General features: G+C 36.1%; 2 protein-coding genes across 4 annotated transcripts in view; both read left to right on the forward strand.

Moving 5' to 3' along the window:
• LOC104760928 (serine/threonine-protein kinase STY17-like) overlaps positions 1 to 4,518 on the forward strand; it is a 5,154-nt gene extending 636 nt beyond the window's left edge. Inside the window, exons 3-14 of one of the 3 annotated variants that reach the window (XM_010483921.2) lie at positions 148 to 612; positions 691 to 1,360; positions 1,488 to 1,528; positions 1,643 to 1,711; positions 1,813 to 1,913; positions 2,010 to 2,088; positions 2,277 to 2,375; positions 2,905 to 2,973; positions 3,068 to 3,117; positions 3,214 to 3,295; positions 3,802 to 3,896; positions 3,995 to 4,518. In XM_010483921.2, the coding sequence (XP_010482223.1) occupies positions 148 to 612; positions 691 to 1,360; positions 1,488 to 1,528; positions 1,643 to 1,711; positions 1,813 to 1,913; positions 2,010 to 2,088; positions 2,277 to 2,375; positions 2,905 to 2,973; positions 3,068 to 3,117; positions 3,214 to 3,295; positions 3,802 to 3,896; positions 3,995 to 4,124 (1,950 nt within the window). In that variant the 3' untranslated portion in view covers positions 4,125 to 4,518. Of the gene's footprint in view, positions 1 to 147; positions 613 to 690; positions 1,361 to 1,487; positions 1,529 to 1,642; positions 1,712 to 1,812; positions 1,914 to 2,009; positions 2,089 to 2,276; positions 2,376 to 2,904; positions 2,974 to 3,067; positions 3,118 to 3,213; positions 3,296 to 3,790; positions 3,897 to 3,994 lie in introns of those variants that run through there. The other 2 variants (XM_010483918.2, XM_010483920.2) reach the window with 2 other exon arrangements.
• On the forward strand, positions 9,998 to 10,775 carry LOC104760929 (calmodulin-like). Its single transcript, XM_010483922.2, has one exon. It carries the CDS (start codon positions 10,056 to 10,058, stop codon positions 10,542 to 10,544), a length of 489 nt encoding a protein of 162 aa, XP_010482224.1. The 5' UTR covers positions 9,998 to 10,055; the 3' UTR covers positions 10,545 to 10,775.

Below are 22,147 nucleotides of genomic sequence, written 5' to 3' on the forward strand. Positions count from 1 at the left end.
TTTTTTTTTTTTTTTTTGAATTTTTCATTGGATCGATGAAGGAGTAGTCAGATACTAGGATTTGTGGATTTGATTCGTGTAGATTTTGTTTGTAATGTGTGTAATGTATATTTTTAGTAGCTGATGTATGTCCCAACTGATATTCAGATTCAAAATTCCAGGAACTCAATGGCTGAAAGGCTCTATGGCTTCTCAGCTGCAGAAGCACTTGGGAAAGATCCGATTGATATTCTTGTTGATGTTCAGGATGCTTCGGTTGCACAGAATATAACGCGGCGTTGCAGCAGTGGAGAGAGTTGGACTGGCGAGTTTCCTGTCAAGAACAAAGCAGGAGAGAGGTTTTCGGTCGTGACTACCATGTCTCCTTCCTATGATGATGATGGTTCTCTTATTGGGATCATATGTATCACAAATGATTCGGCACTCTTTCAAGACCCGAGAGGTCCTCCAGTGAAGACTAGGGGGCCAGAAGGGGAAACGAGCTTTAGCCGAGTGACTAGTAGTGTTGCATCTAAGCTTGGTCTTGACTCCAAAGAGGCTGTTGTATCGAAACTCGGCCTTGATTCTCAACAGCCTATACAAGTTGCTATAGCATCAAAGATATCAGATTTGGTTAGTCTTATTGTGGGTTGCATATACTCTCCATCTTTTAGTATACTGTCGTTTGACTAGTGTAGTCAAACCTTGCAGGCATCTAAGGTGGGCAACAAGGTCAAGTCGAAAATACGAGCTGGTGATAATAATGCTTCACACCTTGAGGGTGGAAGTGGGGACAGTCATCAGTCCGATCAGGGTTTCTTTGATTCTGCTTTCTTTGAGCGGAGGGAAGATGCAGCAACAAGTGGTGCTAATACACCGAGGGGTGATTTTATTCAATCTCCTTTTGGTGTATTTTTGCGCAGCGATGATAAGGCTTCTTCAAAGCCTTTCAGAGATTCCAGTGATGAAAGTGATGGAAACTCTATTATCCCTAAAACACTGACCTCAAAAGCTGAAGAGTGGATGTCAAAGAAAGGATTATCATGGCCATGGAAAGGTAATGAAAGGGAAGGTTTGGAAGGAAGGCGTGGTCATTCTGTGTGGCCTTGGGTGCAGAACGAACAACAAAAAGAACAAGCTTATCAAAGTAACTCTAATCACAGTGTTAAGTCGGAAAGCCAGGCGTGTGAAAGTATTAAAGCTTCAAGTAATGAGCCTATGGGGTATTGGTCTTCCCCTGTTAATGTGAACAGCACTAGCAGTACTAGCAGCTGCGGAAGTACCAGCAGTAGTATTATGAACAAGGTCGATATGGATAGTGACTGCTTGGATTATGAAATCTTATGGGAGGATTTGACAATTGGAGAACAAATCGGGCAAGGTGATGTACTCCTTTCCGAGAGATGACAAAAAACATATCCATGCGTTAATACATCTAACGATTTATGTGGTTTTCATGTCTCTGTTCTGCTAAGATGGTAACACAGTTTTCCTTTTTATACATACAGGTTCATGTGGAACTGTCTATCATGGTCTATGGTTTGGATCTGTACGTTCTTGCTTTTTCTTGATGTTGTAGAATATGCATCATCGATGCTTAAAGCCCCCATGAGAAAATCATGAACAAAGAGGCTCTTACTGAGAGTTGCTACTGTCACTGCAGGATGTGGCTGTAAAGGTGTTTTCCAAACAAGAATATTCAGAAGAAATCATAACATCTTTTAGACAAGAGGTATTATGTTTTCTATTCTCTACGATTGGTAACAGACAACTGATATTTTTATTTGGTTTTTAGTGACACCTGTACATATGCTGGACTTGTTTATTTTGAAGGTATCATTGATGAAAAGACTTAGGCATCCGAATGTCTTGTTATTTATGGGAGCCGTGACATCTCCTCAGCGTCTCTGTATAGTGACAGAGTTCCTTCCACGGTTCGGTCTCACCTCTTTGGCTAATATTAAATTCTTTTTGTGCTTTTGTACTTCGGGACCAAAAGTCTGACTCACCCTATCATATAACATATGCAGTGGAAGTCTCTTCCCTTTGCTGCAGAGGAACACGTCAAAACTGGATTGGAGGCGTCGTATCCATATGGCCTCAGATATTGTGAGTATTAGTCACACACGTTATTTTCCAGTTGTGGGACTGCATACCACCCACTGTTTTCTAAGTAAAAGCTGTTCTAATCTGGTTCTTGCATCTTTCTTGCACATTGTTCTTTGGATTCGTTAGTTCAGTTACTGTATCTCTTTTACAATATGTTACACATTTTCCTTACATACGTCTTCCCACAGGCTCGTGGCATGAATTATCTTCACCATTGTGCTCCACCGATCATTCACCGAGATCTAAAGTCATCAAATTTACTGGTCGATCGAAACTGGACTGTGAAGGTATTGTTTTCATTTTCAAAGTCATAAATTTTCCCTTTAGACCGGACAAACACTAGCTTTTCGCCATGCCTTTGATAATCTCAATAGAGCTAAAAACAAGATAATTACTATAGTCCTTACAAAATACCACCTTCATCAGATTTCGCCAGGTGAAACGATTTCATTGGATGAATTAGATATGAATGTCTCCAATGAAATTTGATTTATTCCCTTCTGTTTGTGACATGGGTTGAATATATTAGTTTAGGCACAACAAAATAAAGTTATTAGGTCGAGTTATTCTGTTGTGTCAGAACTGAGAAGTTGTATGAGAAAAATAGATAGACATTGACATTTTACTTGTCAGACTTTAAAGCAAAATGAAAAATCAGATAAGATATTTCAAACAGCAAAAGAAGCTTTAGATAATGATTCGTTGTAGATATACCAGTAGAAAGAGGCTTGGATCTTAATTGCAGAATTAGAAATTAATATTGACCAAAAAAAGGCTCTGCTTGTCATAGTTGACTTACCGTGTCATCTCTAACAGGTTGCTGACTTTGGTCTGTCGCGTATTAAGCATGAGACGTACCTCACTACAAAAACGGGAAGGGGAACGGTACTTAACATAGCTCTTACCGGATTGATTCCTCTATTTTATGATGTCAATTTTTCCTAGGATGAAATTCCATTGGTTGTTACCTGTGTTGCAGCCTCAATGGATGGCACCAGAAGTTCTTCGAAATGAGGCTGCTGATGAAAAGTATATTCCCATTCGCTGCTTGGCTTAACTTCCTTTCCTAATTTTATGTTATAGCCTTTGTCTCCGAAAATGTTCCTCCTACTCTTTAAATTACAGGTCTGACGTTTACAGCTTTGGAGTAATACTATGGGAGCTGGTGACTGAGAAGATCCCGTGGGAAAATCTAAATGCTATGCAGGTATGATTTTCGTATTTAGGTAAAAATGTTCAAGCATTGTCCCCAAATTTAAATTTGACTAGAGAAATCGAAACTTTGGTTATGTTATGTCAATGTTACAAACACTGCAGCTATATGGTCGCTGTTAAAATGCATCTACAAGTTTCCATCAACCCCATCAATAAGCTGTAGTCAGTAAAGAATATTAGGAAAGCAGACTACTCATTTTGGTATTGTAATATCAATGTAGAAACAATGTAGTGAATACTTCCTATGACTGCAAGTCGAGTAAGTTGATCTTTTTTGGTCAAATTGAAAGGGTAAATTTTGTATGACTGCAAGTCCAGTGAGTTGATGATCTTAATTTTTTTGGTCAAATTGAACGGGTAAATTTGTATGAATTAGAGAGCCCTCTTGTGTCCATCGCAAAACATCGCTTCCAATTAAGAAAGTTTGCAAATTATGTCTCCTCTTAGTTCCTAATATTGAACCAAATATGAAGAGAAGTCTATTTAGGATACTTGCAGGTGATTGGAGCTGTTGGCTTCATGAACCAGAGGCTGGAAGTCCCGAAAAACGTTGATCCTAAGTGGATATCTTTAATGGAAAGCTGCTGGCATAGGTAATGTTTGGTCCCTTTCACAGCTATGTTTGATTGATGTGTTTTTGCAGTTGATGAAGTAGCAGCTCAGCTAATGCGAGTAAGATAATTTTTTGCAGTGAACCGCAGCACAGACCATCGTTCCAAGAAATTATGGAGAAACTAAGAGAGCTTCAAAGAAAGTACACTATACAGTTCCAGGCGGCTCGTGCTGCATCAATAGACAACTCTACCCTCAAGGGAAAATAAAAACCATTGAAATGGACAGAGCAGAATCTGATTATGCATATTGCGTTTGACGAAGCTGAGAGTTACAGAAGCAAAGCAGAAAAGGTGTTTTTGTGTTTTGTATTGAAGCGCAACGAGGATGAAGCACCAAAAAGAAAGAGTTTTGGTATATGCCACAATATTCTCTCTCTCATTAAAAAAGCCATTCTTTTGTATGGAATTGATTCTGATAACGTCATGTGCTTGCGAGGCGAGCTAGAGAGGTTATTTATATACGTGAAAAACATTATGCCTGAGACAGACCCAATTTTTTTAAGAATAGTCTGTACAGGTGAAATTACGAGAGAGAATCAAGATTTGTACCACTGATTTTGAGTAAATATTGTAACTTTTTATTGGATCATGCCTTGTTATTGTTTGTGTGCGTTTGGAAAAGTCTCTGTTTACTTTCTTTAAAACACGTAACTCAATTTACAAGATAAACTAGGATGAAGCAATTACACAATACCCCAAAATCCAAACAGGTTACAAGACATGTATATCTACTGTAATGTCGTAAATGGCTTTTGTTCAGGGTGGAGAATGGATTTTGATTTCTTTAATCCGAGGAGGCGTCAACACATCTATGTAACGTCCGGTAAGAAAAGAACAAGAAATGATTTAAATAATATTCATACATTTTGTATAGTATGCGACTTATGCGTAGTTGAAGTTAGAAAAAATAGTGTGACGACTAGCAGAAAATAAAAAAAATCATAAATTTATATGATTTTGTCACTTTGGGCGTGATAACCGGACAAACCGAACCGGATAACCCGAAAATTTTGGTTATCGGGACAAACTGAAGAGCAGTTGAATAATCATTCGGCATAATTAATTGGGATAATCGGATTTCGGTTTAATTCGGATCGATAATCGGACCGATCGGGTTATTAAAAAACCGCATAAGTATATAATTAAAACCGGTGAGCATTAACCCTAATTTCTTATTTCTTTCTTTCTTCGACGCTGCAGTCCGCATGATGCTATTTTGAAAGCGAGAGAGAAGAACATCAGTTCATCCTTGTTCTCCGATCTAATCTCGTTTTTTCTCCATCATCAACTCATATCTTCTTCTACTTCTAGAGACTCTACGGATACTTCTTCAGTTCTTCTCAGATTTTGCGAGCTACAACCTAGATTCTTCGAATTTGAAACAGTTAGTTCTTTCGTTCTTCTTTGTTTTCAATTTATTGTGTTCTTTAGTTATTTTTTGTTGTCAATTTGACGATTATGATTCGTTAGTATTGAAACCCTAAAATTTTAGAATAAAAAAATTTAGGGTTTGAGTTCCAATTTCTTTCCGAAATTTAGGGTTTATCTTCTTTTGTTGTCTTCATAGTCAATTAGTATAGTTCTGATTATTTAGCAACCGATTAGGAAATTCAAATTGAAACCAAAATCCTAAATTTTTGAATTCAAAAAATTTAGGGTTTCGGTTTCAATTTCATTTGGAAATTTAGGGCTTAACTTATGTCGTTGTTCTTCGTAGTCAATTAGTCTATCTCCGTTTTGTTATTATCTGATTATGTGATTTAGGGTTTATGTTCTATTTACTTTGTTTATATCTTGTTTCAGTATCTGCAACTTGTATTGTTAATTGTTATTATGAGCTAATGAGAGCTGAAAAATCATTTGTAGATGACTGACGAGAACAACGAGGAGCCTACAGTTCAAGCCGGACAACAAGATGCAACTGCGGATGTTGCAGCGAATGTTGCATCTGGAAAGGAGCGTCCAAGACCTGCATCTGGTACTGATAAGCCACCGAAACCAAGAAAAAAGTATGCTAAAAGAGCTCCGGTTTGGGAACATTTTCTGCAAAGGGAAGGAGAGAATGCTAAGAGCTATTGTAAGTATTGTGCAGCAGAGATAGCTTGTGATATTAAGGCAGTAGGGACTAGCCCGATGATTGATCACATGAATAGATGCAAGCAGTACAAGGATTGGGTAGAAAAGGAAAAGCAGAAGGTTATCACTGGTGATAACAATGGGAATCTGAAGGTCATTAAGTATGACTCGATGCTGTTTAGAAGATCAGTTAATGAGATGTTAGTAGTGAATGAGTTGCCACTCTCATTTGTCGAGTCAGAGGGATGGAAGCGGTTATGCTTCAATGTGTTGTCGTTGTACAACACATTCTCTAGAAGGACTAGTACTAAAGACATTGTGGCGATGTATATGCAAGAGAAGGCAGCTCTGAAGAACATGTTTAGTGTAGAGAAACAAAGGGTTTCTCTCACTACGAATATATGGACGTGTCCTACCACATCATACAGCTACATGGTGATCACCGCTCACTGGATTAATAGTGAATGGGAATTGCAGAAGAGAATTCTGAGCTTTAAGGTCATCACTGATCACAAAGGAGACACCATTGCTGGACAGTTGATGGATTGCTTAGATGATTGGGGAATTCAGAAGGTCTTCACTGTGACAGTCGATAATGCGAAGAACAATGACAAGGCGATGGATGCTTTTAAGGTTCAGTTAAGGCTGAGAGGAGAGGAAGCATTAGTTAGGGATGGTGATTACCTACATATGCGTTGCTGTGCACATATCCTCAATCTAGTTGTCGGAGATGGTTTGAAGAAGGTAAATCATCATGTTGTTGCTGTTAGGAATGCTGTGAAGTATGTTCGGTCATCATTCACTAGGTTGAAGTCTTTCGCATTGCGGTGTGACACAGGGAAATTGTGTAGAGGGAGTTTGCCTCTCGACGTTTGCACACGCTGGAACTCAACGTATCTGATGTTGAGTTTTGCTTTGAAGTTGAGGAAGACTTTTGAGAAGATGGAAGCTGAGGACAAGTTGTACTGTGATTATTTTGAGGAAGAGGATGAGAAAACAAAGGCTAAACGTGTTGGACCACCGACTAATTCTACTTGGGAGGAAATTGCAAGGTTGGTCAAGTTTCTGAAAATCTTTTATAAGTGCACTTTGATATTCTCTACTTCTAATTCAGTTAGTTCCACTGTCTGTTACAATGAGATTGTCGACATTAAGAGGAACTTGATGAGTAAGTGTACCAGTCCCGATGAAGAGATCAGAAAGCAAGCTCATGTTATGAGGGATAAGTTTGAGAAGTATTGGGATGGATTGGGAAACATGAATCCACTAGTGATTGTGGCCAGTGTCTTTGACCTTCGAAACAAGATGAAGTTTGCTTCTCTCTGCTTTGACCAGTTGTATGGTAAGGAGACAATAGAGTCTAGGCAACTCAATTCTAAAGTTTCAGTTAGAAGCCATCAAAGACACCCCAGATTCTCAGCCAAAGTCTACCGTCTATGAGTTATCAGATGATGAAGATTGTGAGGGGATACTTGCAATATTCCACAAGGTGGTTGGGTTGAAGACTTCTGTAGATAACTACAATGAGTTACAACAGTATCTAGCAGAGAAACCTGAGCAGAGAGTAGAGAATAAGTTGGGGATGCCTTATGATGTTCTCAGTTGGTGGAGACGTAATAGCCCAAAGTATCCAGTCTTGTCAGAAATGGCAAGAGATGTTCTAGCAATTCAAGCCTCATCGGTTGCTTCAGAATCATCTTTTAGTACAAGTGGGAGGGTCTATTTGTGCACCCAACAATGGTTAAAGGGTTCGTATAAAGGAGAAGCAGCCGTAGCAAACTTGGCCCAGATGTTGGAGGAAGTTGAATTCTTTGAGTCTCTTGGTAAGTTTAAGTTCTTGGTTTAGTTATCCTTTTAAATCTTTTGATATCTATAAGTTTATTAATTTCTTGCATCTGTTTTTCTTGTGTAGATTCTCGGATTCCAACGGAAGCTATTCAATGATTCTTCATAGTATGACAGGTATGATTGTGGTTCTGTCCAAATGTTCATATAAGTTTTGTTTTTGTTGTTGATTAACATTGTTTTTATTATGTTTTCACAGGTAGGAAGCTGCGTATTTTGTCTTTTTTGATGCGGAATGCAGCGTTAACAATGGAATGCATAGTACTGACTTGAAGCTGCTCTTTTGACTACTTTTTGATGTGAAGTAGCATGCTTTTGTTGATGGATTGATTTTTTGATGTGATGCTAGCTTAAACAAGATAAAATGCTAGCTTAGCAACTTCTTTAATGGTCTGTAATGGTTTGTAATAGTTTGTACTAGTAGCTTAAAGTCTATAAACTCATTAGCACAACTTTAAGTTACTAGTACATGAACTTAGCAGGTTGTGATTTTGTGTTTACTTCAGAAAATTTCTAATTCGGGTTAAATAAACCGAATTAGATATTGTTTTCGGATGCAAAATTTATTCAGGTAACCGACCCGATTAACCCGGGTATCGTTCGAACCGAACCGAATTACAATTTGAATTTAATTCGGTGAAATTTTTAAAAGCCAGAATTAAAAAAAACCCGAACAATCCGACCCGAACAAATCAGATTTTGTATCGACGACTTGTCCCTTTATTGAGCTTGGTGGATACTCACTTATTACTTACCCAACAAGTAGCTAGCTAGCTATATATTCAAACTTTTGACCTTTACAAATAAAACAAATAATCGTACGTGTGGTAAACGTACGTACACCACTGATATTAGACACGTGAACTAACACAAAATAATGAAGCAAACTGTGCAGTATTTGATCTCCATCCACACAAAGTATAATAAATGATTCCCCCACATGAAGAAAAAAAAGATTCTCAGTGATGAAAGCGAACATACTTTGTTACTAGAAGACTAAAAATAGTTGGGGTCCAATATAAAATTGAGGATCATATTGCTGTCGCAAAGACCTTTGCGGTTGATTCTAACATGAAAAGACAAAATCAAGTTTCTCTATGAATCAGATACCCCTCACACACCAGTCACTACTTCGATGATGTCATCCACTACGTACTTCCGAATCCAAAAATATCCAATGATATTTCACTTTCGTTAATGTTTATTTTTTTATTCGTAACCGACTATAATTATTTTATTTATTTAAAAAACTCGTTTTTTCTTGTTTTCTTCTTAACAAATATTAATATTTACTTTGTTGTCAAAAAAAAAATGTTAATATTTAAGATAAACAGGTGTACAAAATATTTTCCTATTTATAAAATATTATTTTAAACCAAAAAATTGAAGTTAAAAATGACACTAAATAGAATAAGTTTTTGTTAGTTTTCTTTGTCTATAAAAATGAATTTTTATGCAATTTTTAGTAATTAATTTTATTTTTTTCTAAGTTTCCAATTATTTTTTTATTATTTTTAATTTCTATGAAGTTAAAAATGACACTAAATATTTAGGATAGACTGGTGCAAAATAATATTTTCCTATTTATAAAATATTATTTTAAAACAAAAAATTGAAGTTAAAAAATGACACTAGATAGAATAAGTTTTTGTTAGTTTTTTTTTTATCTATAAAATAAAAACTACTAACTAAATAGTTTTAATGAGCAAATATAAAGTGTCAATGTTTAGACTCTGAGATATCTTTTTCTTCTTTCAGCTTTAGATCCAGAAGATATATTTTTCATCGCCTGCATATATTTATATTTCACAAGATTTCACTTTGGTAATATTAACAACTTCATGACAAAAAAAAAAAGAATGTCAAGAAAATAGTATATTTATAATCAAGCATTAAATGCTTTTATTTTGTAAGAACAAAAAGAGTATAAAATACAATACCATTATTATTATATAAATAATAACCAAAAGAATTGGGAGAAACATAAATAAATAAAAATAAAGTAACCAACCTTTCAAAGGAAGCTTTAGAGAGAGATACACAGTCAAACATTTGACTTTTTTGGAGCCTCTTCTCATCTCATCCCCTTATATAAACCCTACGCTCCCACACGTCTCTCTATAGCTTCTTCCTTCACAATCCCAAACGCCACTTTTTCAAAATTTCAAAAAAAAAAAAAAAAAAAANAAAAAAAAAAAACTCAGAAGAGAAACAGAGATGTGTCCTTCCGGTAGAATCGCGATTCCGATAACCACCACCACCACCACCGCCGCAAAAAATTCAGATTTCCGACCAGCTTTCGAAATCATCGACGCAGATCGAGACGGTAAAATCAGCAGCGAAGATCTCCGAGCATTCTACGCCGGAATCTCGAGATCTTCCTCCGACGAGACGATGATCGGGACGATGATATCAGTGGCGGACGCGAACAAAGACGGATTCGTCGAGTTCGACGAGTTCGAGAGAGTTTTAGAAGAAGCAACGGCGCCGTTGTATAGATCTGATGACGGATTGATGAAAGATATGTTTACGGTGATGGATAAAGACGGAGATGGGAGGTTGAGTTACGGAGATCTCAAGAGTTATATGGATTCCGCTGGTTTGGCTGTTACAGACGACGATATCAAAGCTATGATTCGATTAGCCGGCGGTGATTTAAACGACGGCGTTTCGTTCGACGGTTTGCTTAAGATTTTTGGGTGTTAATAAATAATAATGATAAAAAAATGGTACACCACATGTTTACAACTTCTTCTTCTTCTTCTTCTTTCTTCAGTTTTGTTTGTTTGTTTGGAGGGAGTATTTGTTGTCCACCACCACCAGATTTTGTTTTTTTTTGTTTTCTTTTTTATATAATTTGTTATGAAAATGTTAGAAAATTAATTTGTTGGAACGGTTCGTATTATCGACTTATCGTATATGATTTGACTTTTAATTTTAGAGTTTATGTTAGCATTGGCTGAACTGTATTAGTGCTACAAGTCGGCAAGAAAGACTCCAAGTTGAATGTTAAAATAAAGGGTTAAAAAAATATCTTTGGTTTAGCAAAAAAAAAAATTTGGAAGGTCCAAAAGAGACATTTTCACATCAGAAAACGATCCCAAATTTGATCTTTTACCTAGTGCCAAGAAGATGCCATGTACGTACTCGAGCCAGTTCTCGCCTCAATAACTATCATGTTTCAATATCATTCCTTGTATATGAGAATTTTAATGAGTTAGATTGCGCTATCTTTTGGGAAAGGTTGATTTCTATATTACTATTCCATGTCAAATGTTAGTAAGATCATCATGATTTTAAGATTTATAAAGCCCGATCGATTTTTGGCGATAAGGAATTAAGGATTATGATTCTTCCTCTCCTTTGAAAATTAGATTTCTGTGTTAGTATTCTTTTTCTTTCTCAAATGTCCATAGTCTAACCTTCATTTGAGTAGATGTGGTTATAAGGATTAAAGCCTAAGATTTAAATCTTTATTTGGAACCCATATGTTGTTACATATTGTTTATATGAAGTATGAACACAAACCTATATGTTGGAACCCATATGTTGTTACATATTGTTTATATGAAGTATGAACACAAACCTATATGTTGCAACCTTTATTCATTCCATTGTCACACACTTAGGGTATAGGTCAACTGTTTTATGTGAACACTTTAAATCGAGTTTTAGGTTAAACATTGTTTATGTGAACTAGGTGTTAGCCCATGCGGGTTGTTACATAAGCGCAATTATATATTTTTTTTTGAATAACACAAATTAACATGTTGTTGTTATTTCATTTTTTTCGGTGCACGTCAACATTTAAAAACTATGTAGTATGAGTTAAATAAACTAAAAAAAATCAATTTTTCTTTTGACGCTAATATATTTGATGCAATTAACTGATGAACTCATATTTTAACTTACATGCCATATAATTTTGTAGTTGTAGCATATAACTTATGATTTCAAAATTATTGTGATACATATGTTTAATAAAATATTTTTTGTCGTGTTAGTTATGCATTATTTTTATTCATTTATGGTGACAGCTTAAATATTGTAAGATGTTTCAATTAAGAAAAAATCAAAATAATAAATAGTAGGTTTGCAATGTCTCATGTATATATAATTAAGTGAGTCTAACAATATATTATTAGACTAATACATTTTCTATATATATAAAAAAATAGCAACTACTTTATTAGGTTATTATCTTAAACTCTTCACTTGTGTATGCACTATGATTTATATAAAATGATACAGTTTCATGTAAAAAAAATAATGGGAAACTTGCAAAATTAGACCCCTGACTTGAGTCAATTGCAAAATAAACCACCTTTTTTTTCTCTCTACAACATTTGCCACTTTCTCCCAATTAAATCCTTATGTGTTAATTGTATTCACAAAAATGCCATTAATTCTGATTTATTTGAATTTCTTGCGAAAATATTTATTACATCCATATCCTCATCTTCTTCTTTTATTTACGGTTGAGCCATCGCCATCAATTTTCCAACAACCATGAACAACCATATTTGAAGCTCTTAAAGCTTCAATAACCTGAATTTGTAAGCTTAAATAACACCCAATGCTATGAGAACTTCATTTTCTTCATCTCCTCTCCATTTTAATCCAAGAAAATTTGCAAGTGCATTCATCTTGTTATATCTCATGCTTCTTGGATAGTGATTAAATTGGTGCTGGGTTTCTTCCGTGGTGACTAAAGACGACGTCCTCGGTGCTTGATATTGCGAAACAACAACCGATAATGTTATTTTCTGGTAGATTTCGTGATTTTCCTTGATTTTTAGCGAAATTAAACTTCATTTGTTAGTCTAACCGTCATAATATCATGTAAAGTCTACTACGCGGTCAATTTTGCAATTAAATTTTTATCGAGTTTCGCGCCCGTAGACTGAAATTTCAATCTCCTTAATTTCATTTGAAAACAAAAAAATATGGTTCAGACTGCATTATAATCTTTCTGTCGAATACTTCGTTTGCAGTCTACTAGGGTCTATTTTTGCAATTGACCAAATTCTTGACTTTTTAGTTATGACTGCCGGACGAAGTCTTCTTACACTACAAAAAATCAGGTGTGTTGTATCATTTATTTTGTATCACAAAATAGAATGAAGTAAATTTAAATTACTTATTTTCAAGTGAAGCAAATAAAAGTGATTAGCATCAATTAGATCATTTGATGTTATAATTATCTAATTTTACATCAGTTATTTATAATTGATTCAGTTTCAACTAGTTTGTATCACTTTTTTAAAATTGATATAAAATTTATTTTTATATCACTTAGATAATTGATGTGTTTTTTTGTGGATAAAATCACTTTTAAAACGATTTACAATTTACATCAATTAAAAACTGATGTTACAAAATTATATTTAAACAATTAATAAATATAATTAAATACATATTTGTGTGTTGAAAAAAATGTTTTGCGCGTTAATTTCTTTAGTTTCTTTTCCTGCTCTTTCTCTCTCGTTATCTCTGATACCGAAACAAAGAAAAACAGATCGAGGAGAATCAATCAGAAGAAGAAATCTTAGAGAAATTGGAAGCTTCTCTCTTGTATTCGAGTTTGGTTCGGCGAAGTTTGTCAGGTCAAAGGTCAAGAACTGGTAAATCTTTCGTCCTCTTTTTTTTTTTTTTTGCTTAAAAAATCAGTCCAATCCTTGTAGTCATCGATTTCTATATTTGGATTTTTTTGGTGGTTGTTCGATAATTGATTTGGATCCGAGATTAGGTGTTTCTCAGTGATTTAAAACCTGTAGAAATTGGGTCGAATTGGGAATTTGGTTGTCTGATTTGTCTTTGTGGATTAGATGCGAGCAATTCTTATTGTCTGATTTGGTTTGTGGATTTGTCTTTTTTATTCAGTTCTGTAGTGTGTTTCACTTTGTGGCCGTGCTGATGGGTACGAAACAAAAGATCTTGGACTTAAAAGTCATCACATCTTAATCAGTGTTTTTCTCTCAGTTTAAAGGTTGTTTTTTGTTTTTGGTTGTGATGTTATTAACAGGTACATATTAGAAGTTGTGATGATATATCATGGTTTTTACGGTTTTTAACCATGATATAAGTGTGCTTTTTGAGTCTTTTCATTTGTTTCTAGGTTGTCTTTGAGTCTTTACAAGTTATCTAGGATTTTGGCACGGATGGAGCGTAATGGAGCAATTTGGATCATTTTGGAGCATTTAACCGAAGAAATCAACTTGGAGTCGGATCAGAGTGAGAGCATCGATCGACACCCAAGGAGCATCGGTCGACACCAAGCTGATCCGACACAAGACTTCAAAATTGGAAGTTTTACAAAGTTGCCCGAAGTTTTCCATATTTGCAGCATTGGTCCCTGACGTGTTTTAGGACATATATATATATTGTTTTTGGGTTTTAGAAAACCCCTAAGTTTTATTCAAGCAAGTTTTATTTTTCTGCAATCCTGTGAGATTTTGAGAGCTTTTGGGAGAGAGATCTGAACTGCTTTGAGAGAAGAATTCTCGAACTCCCTCTTTACTCTTTTAATTTCAATTGCTTATTATTCAGAATTATGTTTTGTTCTTCATTGAATATGTCTGAGTAGTTTGCTTGTTAGGTTCAGGGTTTTTCACAGGGATTTATGAATTATTAGATCTGTTTATTTAGGATTCTTTATCTTTCTAGATCTTCATCATAGGTTGTTCTTAATGCTAGATCTTTGAATAGCCATCTGGATTTAGATCTTAGGATTATTGATTGATATGAGAATATCATTGATTTTCCTGATAAAACCTTTTGATGAACAAAATTACTTCTTGCAAAGAGATTTGATTTAGTAATTTTGTGAACAATCTAAACTTGTTTTTAAAGCTGATTTTCAACCTAGAATTTTACAAAGAGATTTGGATTTTCTGGTTTAAAATTTAGATAATATTTGCAGTGAGAACTGATTTATTTTACAGAAGAGTTTAGAGTTTTAAATTGCTTGAATCCTATTTAATTATTGATTTAATATTTTGTAATTTCCTAAGAAATTCCCTGGATCTAGCTTTTTGATCTTCTGAATTTACAACAGTTTTATTTAATATTTTGCATTGCTTTTCTTTATTTAAATCAACTTGTTTAGCATAATCATAAAACTCTATAATTTATTGTGTAATCTATAGTCCTTATGGAATTTGACCCCTAAGTATTACAGTGACCTCTTAATTTGAGAGAGTAGCTCAGGGTTTAATTTGAGCATATCAAATTTTGGCGCCGTTGCCGGGGACTCTTTGATCTACCATTAGATTTGAGTTTTTAATTTCGTCTAAATTTTTTTTTTTTTTCTACTTACACGTTTTTGTTTTTCCTCTTTTTGGTGTTTCAGGTGCATGCCTCCTAGACCTCACACAAGGAGCAACAAGACTGATCCTACTGTGAAGCTTTCAAACCAAGAGTTGGGAAAACTTGAGCGTGAGAACAGAAAAACAGCCAAAACCTTGAAGATGGTTAACACAGTCATTTTGATTCGTGATGAGTATGGTGCTTTGAGAGATCAAGAGGGCCACTTGCGCAATGATCAGGGCCAAAAGATTGATGCAGAAGGCAATGTGATTGCTGAAGCTATTGGCGACGAGCAGGCTGATGGTGTCGATCTACACCACATGGGTGTCGGTCAACACCCCCTTCCAGCAGACGGACATGGAGCTGCCGACCACGTTCACAACCCGGTTCGAAGAAAGAATCAAAACTGGGATCTGATCAGGACTATTGCAGACTTCAACAGAGCTGATTTGATGTATGAAAACCGCTCTGCAATTGTTCCACCCCCATTCCCAAGGAATGACTTTGAGCTAAAGCCTGCATACTTCCAGCTAGTTGGATAAAGACCCTTCTCTAACCTGCCAAATGAGAAGGCTCTGGACCATATTGAGCACTTTGAAGACCTGGCGACTAGTATCAAGGCCAATGGAGTAACTGAAGACTACATCTACTGCAAGCTCTTCCCATACTCACTTGCAGGAGAAGCATCCCAATGTTTGAAACAGTTGCCAGCCAGATCTTTGACCTCTTGGCAACAAGTAAAGGTGGCTTTCCTCAATTACTTTTATGATGATGCCATGTCAGATGAGCTAAGATTCAAGCTGTCCTCCTTCAAGTAAAGACCAGATGAAGCTTTCAAGATAGCTTGGGTAAGATTCAAGGCTTATCAAAGGGACTGTCCACACCATGGATTTTCAAGAGTGCAACTGCTGAGTATCTTCTTCAGAGGATGTGACTGGGAGTATCAGTTAGCTTTGGATGCTGCAAGCCATGGGAACTTCAAGACAAGATATCCTGAAGATGTTGAAGCCTTGATTGAGAATTTGGCCTCCAGCAATAGTACTAAGAGAGCTGATGCTGAAAGAAAGAGATTACATGGAGGATTTGATTCAAACCAGCTAGCTTCAGTCAATTCTAAGCTAGATTCAGTGCATAATCTTCTTGTGGGTAAGAAATCAGTTCACTTTGCTGCTGAAGTTGAGACATTTGAGCCAGAGCCAGAGAATATAGAGGAGAATGTCAACTATGTGTATGGAGCTGGGTATCAAGGTCAGAGATTCGGTAATCAACAAAGTAACAAGCCTTCCAGTGGGAACTCTTCAGGCTACCCCTCTCAAACAGAACCCGAAACTGCAAAATCTCAGGTTCTAGCTGCTGAAAGGGTGTACCAAGCGAATATTCCTTTTCCTAAGCCAATAAGGTCCAAACAGGAGCTTGAGGAAGCTAGGTGCAATGCAATGATGGATAAGGTAATGATTGAGAAACCTTTAATTGATGCAGTAAGGCTTTCACCACCACTTAAGCGGTATGTGAAGAGGATGGTATCCAATGGTTTGAGCCCTGAGGAAGGCGCACTGCTTACCAAGGATGTCAGTGCGATTCTTTTGAACCAGCCTCCACAGAGGAAGAAAGAGAAGAAGCAAGAGGTAGTTGTCTCTGAGAAATTGAGTGCAATGATCCAGAGTAGGATTGCAAAGAAGCTACCAGATTCTGGAAGTTTTGTGTTAGATTGTTCTATCTCCACAGGAAGGTTTGCTCAGTCACTTTGCGATCTTGGATCTAGCATCAATTTGATGCCACATTCTGTTGCTCTAAGACTTGGGATGACAGATTTTAAGCCAACTTAGATATCTCTTATCTTAGCTGATCGATCCCGAAGAATTCCTGAAGGTGTTTTTGAGGATATTCCAATTAAGGTTGGAAACTTCATGATTCCCACTGAATTTGTGGTGTTGGAGTATGATAAAGAGCCTAATGATCCTCTCATCTTTGGAAGATCTTTCTTGGCAACAGCTGGTGCAATCATAGATGTGCAGAAGGGACACATAACACTGAATGTGGAAGGTTTGAGTCTGAACTTTGAGATGGATAAGCTGAGGAGAGCTCCTACTATTGATGGACAAACTTTTTCTTTTGAAGAAGTTTCTGATATTCGAGCATTAGGCTCCGTGTCGATCGACACCGCTGCAGCATCGATCGACACCCCTCCACGACTGAGCCCGCACTTGACCAGAACTGAGAGCTCGCAGGACATTCTCTGTGCTTCAAGTCAGAAACCTGTTCCCACACAGAAAAATCACCTCTCCACACTCCAGAACCCGCAAGTAAGGCCAATGTACACATCTTCTGCACCTAATCCTCCTCAAATCATCAATAAGACTTTTAAAGGTACAAGAACTGTTTTGCAGTTAACTAAGCCACGTGATTATCGTAGAGCGCTTGTTTCTTCTGTTGATGATTTTGCAGGACATAAAAGAAGCAAACCCATCCCAAAATCCCACCCAGGTCCGTTTCCTTACATCCTTGCAGACCTCATGCACCTAAAGCTTTTACACCACCTTGGATGAAGAGGACATTCTCTCAGAAGCATTCACTGCCACGTTCTGATCCACCTTATGCCTGAGCTTCAACGCAATCCAGCTAATGACTGAAAACAAGCGCTTAGTGGGAGGCAACCCACTTCTAGATTTTTCTTTTCTTTTTGAGACATTTTTCTTTTTGTATTGAGTCAGTTTTTGTTTGAAATCATGAACTATCTATCTATCATGTTGCTTTTAACTTGTGTTTGAGTGTCTCTTAACAGAATAATCATCCAAGGATTGATCAATCAACACAACTATCTGCAACTAACAAGGAGTTACGGCCAAAAACACCATTCGTGATGAGTCTCGGTCGACACTAAAATGGTATCGGTTGACGCCCCATGGTAACCCGAAAACAGTTCGTGTATTCATTACAATTTTCAATACGTTTTTGTTTCTTTTTGCTTTACTCTTACTTGAAAACACTAGGGACGGTGTCGTTTAAGTCCGGGGGAGGTTAATACTAACTACTAACATAGTTCTTGTTTTTAGTGTGTCAAAGCCGATTTTTGTTTTTATTGAGTCAAAATTTTCTCAATATTTGTTGGGAACTATGATTTATCTCTTTAGTGTATTGCCTTGGTTGATTAATGCTGCAGATTGAATCCACTAATACGACTAATGAAAAATCCAATGGCTGACCAGTAAACCAGAGACATCTAAATTTCCAACTGAATCCATCAAAGCTTGAGGTAATTTCTGTACTTTTCTTTTTAACTCATCAAGGAGATTGATGTTAATAGAGCTTAACTCCTGACAAGTAAGATTTTCAAAAGAAAATGGTACTCCTCTCCCTTATTTAAGTTGGAGAGATTATTCCTGAGAGCTTTGTTTAGAAAAAAAAAATGAGAGAATAAAAGATGAGATGATTTTGATCAGTTTAGAGAGGTAGGTAAATTACATGTGACCTCATTATTCTACTCTTGAGTCAAATGATCACACAAAGCTTGGAAGCGAGGGGTAGGTAAATTACCGATGACCCCATTATTCGCCTACACCTTTGAATCAGAAAAAAAAAAAAGATATGATAAAAATAAACAGCAAAGCAAAGCTCAAAGGAGGATAAGAATAGAATAAGTATGGGGGAGATGAAGAATACCACATGTTGTAAAAAGATATATCTTGCTTGTTATGGTATAGTACGGGAATGAGTCTAGAAGGTTCTTGACATTGATCAAATTGATGAGACCCACCGATGAAGGCTTAATGGAGGAAGTAGTGGATTTTTGTTTGAATTTGGGATGCTATGAATGTCAACGGAGAAGTACATGGTGATTCGATTTGGATTTGTCTGCTAAGCATATGGATTATGGTTTGGATGATCATGGCAATACCTTAAAGAGAAAATGAGTTTCTGTGTTTTCAAACCTCTTTCACAGGTCTAAGTTTCTGTTTTGCTTGAGGGCAAGCAAAGGCTAAGTATAGGGGAGTTGATAAATCATGGTTTTTACGGTTTTTAACCATGATATAAGTGTGCTTTTTGAGTCTTTTAATTTGTTTCTAGGTTGTCTTTGAGTCTTTACAAGTTATCTAGGATTTTGGCACGGATGGAGCGAAATGGAGCAATTTGGATCATTTTGGAGCATTTAACCAAAAAAATCAACTTGGAGTCGGATCAGAGTGACAACATCGATCGACACCCAAGGAGCATCGGTCGACACCAAGCTAATCCGACACAAGACTTCAAAATTGGAAGTTTTACAAAGTTGCCCGAAGTTTTTCATATTTGCATCATTGGTCCCTGACGTGTTTTAGGACATATATATATTGTTTTTGGGTTTTAGAAAACCCCTAAGTTTTATTCAAGCAATTTTTATTTTTCTGCAACCCTATGAGATTTTGAGAGCTTTTGGGAGAGAGATCTGAACTGCTTTGAGAGAAGAATTCTTGAACTCCCTCTTTACTCTTTTAATTTCAATTGCTTATTATTCAGAATTATGTTTTGTTCTTCATTGAATACGTCTGAGTAGTTTGCTTGTAAGGTTCATGGTTTTTCATAGAGATTTTATGAATTATTAGATCTATTTATTTAGGATTCTTTATCTTTTTAGATCTTCGTCATAGGCTGTTCATAATGCTAGATTTTGATTAGCCATCTGGATTTAGATCTTAGGATTATTGATTGATATGAGAATATAATTTATTTTCCTGATAAAACCTTTTGATGAGCAAAATTACTTCTTGCAAAGAGATTTGATTTAGTAAATTTGTGAACAATCTAAACTTGTTTTTAAAGCTGATTTTTAACCTAGAATTTTACAAAGAGATTTGGATTTCTGGTTTTAAATTTAGATAATATTTGCAGTGAGAACTGATTTATTTTACAGAAGACTTTAGAGTTCTAGATCTGATTTTAATTGCTTGAATCCTATTTAATTATTCATTTAATATTTTGTAAATTCCTGAGAAATTCCCTGGACCTAGCTTTTTGATCTTCTAAATTTACAACAGTTTTATTTAATATTTTGCGTTGCTTTTTTTTATTTAAATCAACTTGTTTAGCGTAATCATAAAACTCTATAATTTATTGTGTAATCTAGAGTCCTTGTGGAATTCGACCCCTAAGTATTACAGTGACCTCTTAATTTGAGAAAGTAGCTCAAGGTTTAATTTGAGCATATCAGTATTACTTCGTACTTTTCCAAACCATAAAACTAATTTGAGAGAGTAGCTCAAGGTTTACTGAGTGTTGTTTTATTGGTGGATCCAAAATTTGATTCAAAAGTATAATATTTTACACATTGATCGTTTAAAAGAAATATGAGCATCTAATGCTCAAATAAAACTTTAAATTCTTTATCAATAAACTTGATTTTTTTTTGTTAAAACCAAAATATGTAATTTAAATAAAAATTATAAAAATATGTATAAATTAGTAAGATGTTAGAAATAAAACAAAATTTAAGAAAAATGTTATATATATATATATATCAGATTTTTTTGAAATAAAATATAGAATCAAACTCTTATAATATTTTATATTTGATATCAAACCCATATAACAACATTTAGGAAAAGTTTAAAAAAATATTTAAGATTTGAGATATAGTGGGAGCGAAGGACAAAATGATTATTGATATGACACCCCGGTTTCAGAGACTTGCGAAGAGGTTTAATAGAATTGATTTGGCCACCTATGTCACCAAAGTGCACTTATCTTTTCGGTCAAGGGTCCTGAGAAAACTCTAAAGTTAAGCATGCTTGAGCGGGAGTAGTCGCATGATGGGTGACCTTCCGGGAAGTGACTGTCGGAATTGTGCGAGTGAGGACAAAACACAGGGAAAGATCATGTGGTGATTTGTAGGGATGGTAACAAGTTTTTAACGCCTCCCGGACATAACAAACCGACCTTCAAATATGGATGGGCTCACGGGCCTAGTTAGAGGACATAAGGCCCATTAAGGAAGGTGGGCCCATGGACTGGGATTAGACATGGGGCCCATTGAGAGGTTACGGACGGAACGTTACAAGTGGTATCAAAGCCAAACCCAGATGAGTGTGTAGTCGAGTGGGCTCACTATCAGGGGTGACGGTCTTGGTGCGCAACGAGGACGTTGCGATCTGGTAGTGGGGGTGAATTGTGACACTCCGGTTTCAGAGACTTGCGGAGAGGTTTAAAAGAATTGATTTGGCCACCTATGTCACCAAAGTGCACTTATCTTTTCGGCCAAGTGTCGTGGGAGAACTCTAGAGTTAAGCGTGCTTGAGCTGGAGTAGTCTCAGGATGGGTGACTTTCCGGGAAGTGACTGTCGGAACTGTGCGAGTGAGGACAAAACACAGGGAAAGATCATGAGGTGATTTGTAGGGATGGTAACAAATCTTTAAAGCCTCCCGGACGTAGCAAACCGATCGTCAAATATGGATGGGATGTAAGACCCATTAAAGAAGGTGGGTCCATGGACTGGAATTGAACATGGGGCCCACTGAGAGGTGGCGGACGGAGCGTTACAATTGATATGATGGCAACGGCGGACCCACGTAGAGTTAAGGGTAGTCAGCTGACCTGGTCAAATTTTGAAAATTTTTCTAGTAGTATAGGTTTTGTATATCTATATCTAATGTAATATAAAATATTGCACCAATTTGACCTCCCTAATTTTATGGTGACATCGAAGGCCCAACCCACAATGAAACAAAGTTTTTTTTGTTTTAAGTTAGAAATAAATTAGCCCATATTTTAACCTAACTATTAATATTTGTCAAACCAAAGTGAGTTTAAATAAAGAAAAAAAAGAACTTTTGTCTCATATGTGCCTCAGTTTTGTAATTTTCTTCTTCCCAACTCACGATTCACGAACAGAACTGAGCAGGTCGACCTTTTCAATCGATTAATCAAGTAAGTTTATAAAAACTAGATTTTGTTTTTACAATGATTTAATTAAATTGTATTGAAATTTCAATATATATTAATATATAGGAGTTAAGTCTTAGAATTGCAA

This window comes from Camelina sativa, chromosome 18 (assembly GCF_000633955.1).
Source record: "Camelina sativa cultivar DH55 chromosome 18, Cs, whole genome shotgun sequence".
Classification (NCBI taxonomy): Eukaryota; Viridiplantae; Streptophyta; class Magnoliopsida; order Brassicales; family Brassicaceae; genus Camelina; species Camelina sativa.

Bases quoted from the DNA above. Each gene is read 5' to 3' on its own strand.
- LOC104760929 (XM_010483922.2), top strand. From the start codon at position 10,056: ATGTGTCCTTCCGGTAGAATCGCGATTCCGATAACCACCACCACCACC.